The sequence below is a fragment of the Echinops telfairi genome, unplaced genomic scaffold (genome assembly GCF_000313985.2).
Source record: "Echinops telfairi isolate 266 unplaced genomic scaffold, ASM31398v2 ScPeMD7_31;HRSCAF=116, whole genome shotgun sequence".
Lineage (NCBI taxonomy): Eukaryota > Metazoa > Chordata > Mammalia > Afrosoricida > Tenrecidae > Echinops > Echinops telfairi.
In genome coordinates, this window is record NW_022103928.1 from 30,396,329 (window position 1) to 30,406,666 (window position 10,338).

The 10,338-nt window shown below is 41.4% G+C and overlaps 1 protein-coding gene across 1 annotated transcript in view; it reads right to left on the reverse strand.

The window, feature by feature from the left end:
- RAB7A (RAB7A, member RAS oncogene family) overlaps window positions 1–8,531 on the reverse strand; it is an 18,954-nt gene extending 10,423 nt beyond the window's left edge. Inside the window, exons 1-2 of the mRNA XM_004702357.2 lie at window positions 8,479–8,531; window positions 3,353–3,479 (exon numbers count right to left, since the gene is read on the reverse strand). Of these exons, the coding sequence (XP_004702414.1) occupies window positions 3,353–3,479; window positions 8,479–8,531 (180 nt within the window). The remainder of the gene's footprint in view (window positions 1–3,352; window positions 3,480–8,478) is intronic.
- Window positions 8,532–10,338: the final 1,807 nt, after the last annotated feature.

Genomic DNA, 10,338 nt, shown 5'->3' on the forward strand with positions numbered 1-10,338 from the left:
GGGGAGGGAGGGGAAAAATGAGGACCTGATGCCAGGGGCTTAAATGGAGAGCAAATGTTTTGAGAATGATGAGGGCAATGAATATACAAATGTGTTTTACACAATTGATGTATGGATGGATTGTGATAAGTTATATGAGCCCCTAATAAAACGATTAAAAAAGAAAGAAAAACTGAAAAATTAGGGGGTTATTCTTAGTAAGTTTCCACAAAACTTAACTTTACATTTAGGAACGCAAAGTCCAATGGCTATCCTTAAAATTTTTAATATTTAATCAAAACAATTTATTTTCTATACTCAAAATTACATCTAAAAAAAAAATTACATCCACACATTTATCTACCCACCATTCTCATGTTACAATCTTGACACTGCCATTCTCTGTCACTTAGTTTTTTATGGAAACAGAAAACCTCCCCTGTAGCAATTCCTTTCCTTCCTCCCCAGGAAGAAGATTCCATGTACATTTTTTGAAACTTGGCCTCTGCCCCAATTTCCAAAATAAAAAAGTATGTACTATTCCCTGCCTTCATATACATATTTCCCTGGTTGCTTGACTTATTTCCAGTTTTTCACTATTAGACACAAGGCTGCATGATACATTTTTTCCCACATCTCTCTCCTTATGTCTATAAGTTTTCCTAGGGTATATGTACACAGACAAAGACAACTGGTAGGTGTGTTTTTGTTCACATTGGAGCTCAAAATGGCAGTCTCCACTGAAGTGGTTACACAAACACACTCACACAATCAGCGTTTTGATTTTATAATTCTCTGAAGTCAAAGTACTGGTCATAAGGTTTCTTCAATTAACTGTCTGCTTACACCATTTCTTCCTGGTCTATTATTTGTCTCTGTTATTGGGAATCTTGTTACTCATAGATAATAAACTTAATGTGGTCCGCTACCTTAGAAATAAGGATGTTAAGGCATCATCTCACATACTTTGGACATGTTAGCAGGAGCGACAATTCCTAGAGAAAGACGACATGCTTGGATAAATACAAAATCCACCAGTCTTAACGTGTTCTCCATCCTGAAGCAGCTGTCTTGACAGAACAATGGAATGGACTTCTAAAGACAGAATTAAGGTGCCTGCTAGGTGGCAACACTTAGGAGGGTTGTTTTAAGTGCTCTAAAACTGCAGGCAAAATATGGTGCTATTTCTCCAACAGCCAAGATTCATGGGTCCTGGAACTACGGGGTAGAAATGGGGCTGGCACTAATCACTATTGGTCCTGGGTGTAACTCACTCACACGTTTGCTTCCTGTCCCTGTGATCCCATGCTCTTTGGGTCTAGAAGTCTTAGTTCCAAAGGAAAGAATACTCCAAATCTGGGGAAACAGCCTGATTCCGCTGAACTGGAAGAATGTCTCCTAACCATTTTGGACTTCTGCTAACTCTAGAGCAACAGGCAATAAGGATGTCACTATATCGACGAGTGGTGCGATTGATCCTGATTACCAAGGGGAAACTAGATTGCTACTGCATAGTGAAGGTAATGAAGAATATCCGCAATCCAAGAGATTCCTTTAGTAATGCCATGCGATTCAATTAAACTCAATGGCAAACTACAGCAACTCAGTTCTGACATGGCTACTGATGGCACAGACCCTTCAAGATAAAAGCTTGAGTCACCCAATCATGCAAAGAAGCATGACTAGTTGAGGCGCTTGCTTGCTGAACGCAAAGGGAACACAGAACAGTTCTAACTACCAGCTATGGCCACGTAATCAGTGCAAAAACAAAGACTGCAGTTATTCCTTATCTAGTTAGGCTCAAGTGTGGCTTTATTATTGTCTTTGTTTGGAGATTATGTATACTTTAAGGTAACGTGTCAAGTTGACAAGGGGCAAGCTGTGATAGGTTTTTTTTTTTTTTTGCTCCCCCCACTGCCTCCGCTGTGATAGGTTTTTGGTCAATCTGGCCAGTCAGGATCCTCAGTAGTTTGGCAGCTCAGGTTCGGTAATCTCCCATGATATTATGTAACACAATGCAATGAACTCCATAATGGGATGTGCTGTAAACAACCAATCAAAACTAAGAAAGAGTAGATGGAGTGCAACTCCCTTACTCGGTCACAGACCTGATGGAACTTAAAGGACATGTCCTCGGGAGCATGGTCCAATTCCTATATAAGTGGATGCTATGGTAAACTTGCTTGCTTTCTTGCTAGGTCTGGATCCTGCATCCTAGTCGAGCTCTGATTCTTTGGAACTGTCTGCCATATTGTCTTGGTGATCCCAGGGGCCACTAATGGCCTGCCATCTGGCCTTGGATCTATTTGCCTTTCCAGTTAGCAAGCCTGACTTGCTGGTCTTTCGTATATCCACCTTTGCAGCCTGTGCTCAGTCCTGGATTCAGCGGCCCCATAAACTACAACAGCATGAAAGTCTCCAACTTAACACCTGACCCACAGATCTGCTTCTACAACTGTGAGTCATTTTCTTGATATAATTTCTTCCACTACTTCCCCCCCCCCTTTATGTATAACTGGTTTTGCTTCTATAGAGAACCCAGCTGAATACAGTCATCTTTGCTTATTCAAACGGAATGCCTTTTCTCTCTAGTTGTTCTTGTAACTTCTTGGATTCTGTTATTTTGTGTTTTCTTCTAGATTAATTTATCAGCTCTTGTAGTTTATTGCTGTTTATAAATTTCTGTCCTTAATCTAATGCTCAACTGTATTTCAATGATGATTTTTTTCACTTCTAGTTCTAAGTTTTCTATACCCTTTTTTTACAGTATCCCTTTCCACTATGGTTTCTATTCCTTTATATAAAAATCTCTAGTCATTATGAACATTTCTTGTGGTACATTATTTCCTCATGTGGCTATGAACTCATATTCAGAGATTACTTAAGTTCTAAGATTATTGGAAGTGTTCCTATATAGTGATTTTATCTGTTTTTGCTGGAAGGGACAGGAGTTTGTTAAATTCTTTACAACAGAGATTTCTAAGCCATACATGTCAATTTAGAACATACACATGTGAATATAGGTATGAAATTACTCAATGAGGAGCAATAAACCAAGCCCAAATCTTGTCCATTAAACATAAGTCCTGCAAAATTCAGATAAGCAGCAAGTAATGTTTATAGTCTATTTTTAATCAATATATTCCACCCAATATTTTTGACATACTTTCCTAATACTAAAAAACTGTTTGCTCTTTATCTGAAATTGAACTAGGTGTCATGTTCTACCTGATAACCCAGTCAGTACCAAATATCCATGTATACAAATTTGGGGATTTAAAGAAGAGGGAAGAAAACTCCTGGGTATCAGGTAACAAGGAAGTGACTATATAAACGAACAGGCTTGGTTAGCAAAGCTGAGACATATACGTACCTGCATCGTAACTAGTCTATCATCGACCATCACCTCCTTTGTCAGAAAGTCTGCTCCTATTGTGGCTTTGTACTGATTGCTGAATTTCTTATTCACATACTGGTTCATGAGTGATGTTTTACCAACTCTGGAATGGGAGAAAAACCACATGCATAAGTCAAATAGGAAGGAACTAAAAACCAATTCTTCTATTTGCAGTTTTAAAAGGAACCTGTCTGTTTTGAAGAACAAGGAACTGCCCCCACAATAAAAGATACCAGCAAATCTCCCAACATTCCTTCTATTAGAGTATACCTTCTCTTGAGATAAAAATGCACAGCATAGATGTGAGCCAGATGTCGAAAAACTGCTGCTCAATGTTGGTACCGAGAGCTCAAAGGGGAGAAAGGGGAGAACCTAGTGTTTTTCCCCTTTCTGAAGGACACCACATATATTCTCCTTCTAAAAGAGCAATATATGAGAAGAAAATGTTCTGAAATTGACTTTGATGACCTTTATATAACTCAACCTAATCTGACTGAATGATTACACTCTATGATATGTAAAGTAGATGCCAATAAAACTACTTAAAAAAAAAAAAGCAACATTAAGATCGCTATTATTTAACAATTATCTCTGCAGTTTGAAGAAGTCGCATGGTGGTAAGCCACGGCTTCAGTCACCTCAGAAGTAGAAAAGGAGTGCACCCCGGGACCCAAGATTCCCGTACGTGAGCCTCCTTGACCCAGAAAAGCAGCTGGACACTGAAAGTGGCAGAAGAGCAACAACAGAACCAAGGCCAGAGCAGGAGACCGAGCGGTAGACTTCCAGTTCACAGAGCAAGGAAAGCGGAAGGCTTTGGGGCAGGAGGCTGGGGGATCTGAGTTTGTTGGCCCATGGGCCTGGAGCTGAGTGCCTCCCTGGGCACTTCACTCAGGGAACTGGGCTCACTGACCTGTGCAGCTGGAGCTGCGTGCCTTGGGCTTGAGGTGCACAGCAGAGTGGCATGGCCCTTCAGCATTTATTAGTACCTTTGAAAAAACTTCCTAATATGCCCTGTGGGAAACTAACACCGAGGGAAATATAACTAGGACTATATTCCCTAATTTATAACAGAGGGCATTTTGGAAAGCTAGTAGTCCACGGTAGGAAAGCCACCGCTTGGGTAAGTTAGAGATAAAGTTCAAGTACATTATCCTACTTCAAATAGCATTCCCACAGATTCTCCCCTGACAGATATGCTGCTAGAAGCAGACATTCTTGGTATCTCCATCTCCCCTCATACCTTCCCCCAATGCAGGTATTAGGTTTCCTTACTGTGAGCGCAAGACTTTACTGGGGTCACCACCCACCTTGTGACATAGGTAACTACTGAATATGCATGTCTTACGGCTGCTTACAAATAATGCTAGACAGTAAAGATTCACTCTCTGCTGCTCCTGTTCTCTGTGCAGACCTGGCTGCTGAGATCATGGCTGTCCCGGAGGTAATCATGCTACCATGAAATGTGTCTGACTCCTTTATTTTATCTTGTTGGATACAGAAAGGTTTTCCTCCAGGTTACCCCTAAATATATGCCAAACCTAGGAATCTGCTTGCATCACATGGTAAATGACTGTACACTTGGTAGTCAACGCAAGCTGCTTAGATGTTAACTTCCCTGAGGATTATCAGCCATCTAAAGGAATCAGACTGTATAGTCTGTCGCACCCTAAGTAGGGTCCACTCCTTTCTGTTAATAGTGGATTGCTTCCCTGAAGGAGAGCCCAGAGACAAGGTCAAGCCCACTCAAAGATGACCCAGGGTAGGCTGCTGTCTTGCGTCTAGGGACCTCCCATCTTATCACATGTGTACCCCTCATCCCTCTTCTTCCTATTACGTGTGTACCTAGCTCATCCCCTTCCTGGGACACGTATGCCTATTGTACAACCCCTTCCTGTGATGTATGTGGTTACCTCTAATCAGGGGGACTTGCACACCCCTAAGTATATATAGGCCTTGGTCAGAAATAAAGAGGCTCTCTCCCCTCTCCTCCTCCCTCTCTCTGCGCGGACCTGGATGCTGAGATCATGGCTGTACCAGAGGTGAACATGCTACCATAAAATGTGTCTGACTCCTTTATTTTATCTTCTCTCCTACCTCTCTATGACTTGACTATAATCTTTATATATCATCGCCGTACAATTGCTCCTACACCCCCCCCATGGCTGTTAGACTGGTTTACTCTAACATTATCTTTTCTCCTACCTCTCTTGTTCTCTATGACTTTACTACGATCTTTATATATTATAACCATACAACTGCACCTACGGACACCCCACGATTGTTAAAGGCTGGATTACTCTAGCAATGTCCTGTTGAAAACTCTATCTGGAGCATTTCCACCGGAATCGTAGCCGGTTAGCTTCCCCAATAAACCCTGTAATCACAAACATTGTCTGTGCATTCTATGTGGTCACTGTAACGAGTTACAGACCCCAGCAGAAAAAGGAGAGCATCCTGGGGGGCAACAGAGTTGAAAAAGAGTACTGTGCCAGACAAAACATCTTGGTATCAGAAGTGAGATTCTTATCCGTCACTCCTACTCTCCAATCTCCACGGGAGACTCCAAGTGCTGTCTCCCAGTTATTTTTTACTAACCCCTACTCCACTGAGCAGTGACACAGTGGTTATGGGTTAGGCTTCTAACTGCAAGGTCAGCAGTTCAAAACCACCAACCACTCTGCTGGAGAAAGATGGGGTTTTCTGCTCCCATAAATAGTTATGGTCTAGGAAACTCACAGGGATAGTTCTCTCCTGTCCTGTACAGTCACTATGACTCAGCATTGACTCGATGTCAGTTTTGTTTGTTTGTTTTTTACTCCACTGAGCAGATGACACATGGGGTTGGAACTGACTCAATGGCGCCTAACAACAACAACAACCTGCATTTATTAGTGTTACTACTGCATGGCTTCCAGTCAATGCTTGCTTTCATGGGCACTTCAGATGCCAAGTCTGAAAAGCACTGCCACATACACTTACGAGCTACTCAAGAATTACTTGGTCAGAGGGTGACTGAGGAGGAGGACCCAGTTCTCCAGTCCCAGTCTCCTCTGCATATAGGGCTGATTCAAGAACAATGAACTAAAACCTCTATTTGGCAGTCATAAGGCTACTGGCAACAAATCTAAATAAGCAAGGCTCCCTATCTAGCCAGTGTGAAGCAAAGGGCTTCCATTAAAATGTTAGCCATTACTTAGGTGAGAGTTCAAATAGCAACCAGGAAATCATGTTAACGGGTCTTAAAAGGCTGTGAGCAGCCAAATTAGATACAATTATTAGTATCTACTTGTCTGGAGTAAATGAAAACAAAGGAAACCCAAGACTCAAGTTAGAAACTAGTCCACAGGATTAAAGCCCCACATAGCCCACAGTCTCTGCGGTAGTTACATATCCTGTTATCAATTTGAGACTTAAGAGTGAAGGGTCGCGGGGAGGAGACAAGCCAGTCAGGGTGCAGTGTAGAAACAATGAAACACACAACTTTCCTCTACTTCTTAAATGCTTCCTCCCCCCAACTATCATGATCCCAATTCTACCTTACAAATCCAGCTGGACCGGAGGATGTACACTGGTACAGAAGGGAACCGGAAACACAGGGAATACAGGGCAGATGAATCCCTCAGGACCAGTGGTGAGAGTGGTGATACTGGGAGGGTGGACCAAAGGTGGGGTGGAAAGGGGGAATCGATTACAAAGATCTACATATACTCTTTTTTTCTGGAGGTTGGACAACAGAAAAGTGGGTAAAGGGAGACGTTGGACAGTGTAAGATATGACAAAATAATAATGACTTGTAAATTACACAGGGTTCATGAGGGAGGGGTAAAAAATGAGGAACCGATGCCAGGGGCTCAAGTGGAAAGCAGATGTTTTGAGAATGATGATGGCAACAAATGTTCAACTGTGCTTGTCACAATGGATGGATGTATGGATTACGATAAGCATTCTAAGAGCCCCCAATAAAATGATTAAAAGAAAAAATTTTTAATTTTTTTAAAAAGATGAAGGGTGGAATTTAGCCTGTCAATCAGGTCATAGCTTGAGGACCTCATATGGAGCTGCTAAGGAGATAAATAGCACACTAGAGAGGGGACACTCGCTCACTCCCTGGAAGACATTTCTGTGGACAAGACACATGGAGCTATGCTAGAGTCCTGGAGCTGAAGGAGTCACATGGAGGCCCCTGCCAGTGTTGAGATGCTTCCACTGCCACTGGATCCACAAGACTTTCCACCCACTGACCTGTGATCTTTTCCTGCATTTGGCGTCATTGCATGTGTTGCATGAGTCTGAAGAGGAATTTATAGATTGGTATCGGACAATGGGCTAATCCCGGATGTACGGACTTGCGCTGGACTGGGCTGGGATGTTTTCTCAATACTCAATTGCTCTTGTATATAAAGCTCTTTCTTATACACATGAGTGTCTATGAATTTGTTTCTCTAGTCTACCCAGACTAACAGTCTCTTTTAACCTGCACTCCACAGAACTAGATGATCCCCTGCTAAATATAAAAATGTAAAATGAAACTCAAATGTTGTTTAAAAGACCTAACTTACTGGACAAACAGCAACTCCTGAGACCATTACCTTAAGATGCTCTTTAACCTGGAACTAAAAATACTCCTGGAGGCCACCTTCCTATAGCGATAGGATCCTAAACAAAATCATTCTTGAGTAATGTGTTCCTGAAACAATTAACTACCTGAGACCAAACAGTCAACATTGAAACAAAAGCAAAATGGAAGACGAGAGGAAAGAAGTGACATCAGTGGAAACAGAATAATGGACAGAATAAAATGCTGGCACATGGTGAAAATTGTAATCAACGTCATGGAACAATCGACACAAGAGTAATTTAAAAAGGGAACCTAATTGTATAAACTTCTACCTAAAAAACAAAATATTCAATACAGAAAATAGGAAAGCAAGCTTAAAATCAGAAAAGGGAGTGTAACATAACAAGGGCTTATGGAAACTTCTGCCATGTTCCAAAAAGCGGGGAGACAAAGAAGGAAGTGGTAAATATCGGGACGGAGAGCACAAGTTCCAAGGCTTAAGACCAACACAAAGCATTAAGCTGCAATCCATGAGGACACTTACCCTGAATCTCCCAGTATGATAACTTTCAGCAACACTTTCTTCCGAGAAGTCATGCTTCAAACTGAAAGAAGAAAGGAGAGAGACTGTGAGTGATGGAAATATCAAATAAGGTGAACCACACTCCCGAGGCAGAAACATCTAGGCAGCCCCAAGAGTACTGTGCCCTGTTTTCCTACCACCCAAGGGGCTTTGTAAAAAGCATCACCACTCATCTTGACCAGAAAGCCAAGCAAAACAATCCTTATGAGTAGTCTGAAAGAATATATTCAGCCCCCCTCCCTGGGGGACGAACAACAGAAAAGTGGGTGAAGGGAGACGTCGGGCAGGGCAAGATATGACAAAATAATAATTTATAAATTATCAAGGGCTCATGAGGGAGGGGGGAGCAGGCAGGGAGGGGGAAAATGAGGACCTGATGCCGGGGAGGAAATGTTTTGAGAATGATGAGGGCAATGAATGTCCAAATGTGCTTTACACAATTGATGTATGTATGGATTGTGATAATAGTTGTATGAGCGCCTAATAAAACGATTTTTTTTTAAAGTAAATATCTAGAAAATAATGATGGCAACATGTACAAATATGCTTGATACAATTGGTGTATGGATTGTTATAAGAGCCCCCAATAAAATTATCTTTAAAAAAGAATAGAGTGAAATAATTAGTAATAAAAATAAATTAATCTATTAAAAAAAGAGAAAAGAATATATTCAGCTTGGATAATGCTAACAGCAATTTGGATTAATGCTAATATACCCAGTGGCTTAGGTTTGTTCCTTCACTTATTTCAAGTCTCTACTCAAATATAATTTCCCCAGAAAGGTGACCATTTTCTCTAAATTATACATTCAACAATGTTTGACAGTTTGCTCTGTGGAAAGCCCACAGAGTTGCTGGTGGTTTTGAACTACTGACTATGTGGATCACGGCCCAATGTGAAACCACTACACCACAAAGGCTCCACTTATTTTCTCTAAATTAACACTCCATTCCTCTTCATATGCTTTTCATTTTCCTGTGTGACAGGATAATGGTTTGGTGTCAAATTGGATTGGGCCAGGATTCTATGTTTGGTGATTAAGACTAGGTAACCTCCCGTGATGAGATTCTCTCAAGGGTGTGTGGTCTGCTTTCAATATAAATAATAGATGGAAATATATGAGGGGTACCCCCCCAAACCCCAGAATTCTCCCCAAAGTTATGTGATTAAATATTTTTTAAAAAACAACCTTGTAACCCTCAAAGTACTCTCTATTACACTTAATATATTCGTCAAATCTGTGATTCCAATCTTGAAAACATTTTTCAAACTCATTTGTTTGGATGGCTGACAGCACCTCCCTAATTTTTTCCTTGACCTCTTCTATGTCAATTGCTGTCCTTTCATGTCCCTCTTCATTCTCGGAAACAAGAAGTGGCATGGAGCAATGTCAGATGAGTAAGGTGTGTGAGGCAAGAAAGGCATGCTGTTTTTGCCAAAAACTGGCACACTGAGATGGCTGCGTGAGCAGGTGCATTGTCATGCTGGCAAAACCAGTCCCCCATCTGTCACAAATCAGGCCTTTTTGGTTACACACTGTCAAACTTTTCAGAATCTCTAAACCAGCGGTCACAGGGGTTGCCCAATTTATAACAGTAGCAAAATTACAGTTATGAGGGAGCAATGAAAATAATTTTATGGTTGGGGGGTTACCACAACCGGAGGAACTGTATTAAAGGGTCACGGCATTAGGAAGGTTGAGAACCACTGCTCTAAATAGAAAGCTTGAACAGTCTCACCTGGTGGAACAAACTCCAAATGCACTATCTCCCTTATATCAAAAAACCAAATGAGCATCAACGTTTTTTGAGGGTACCCCT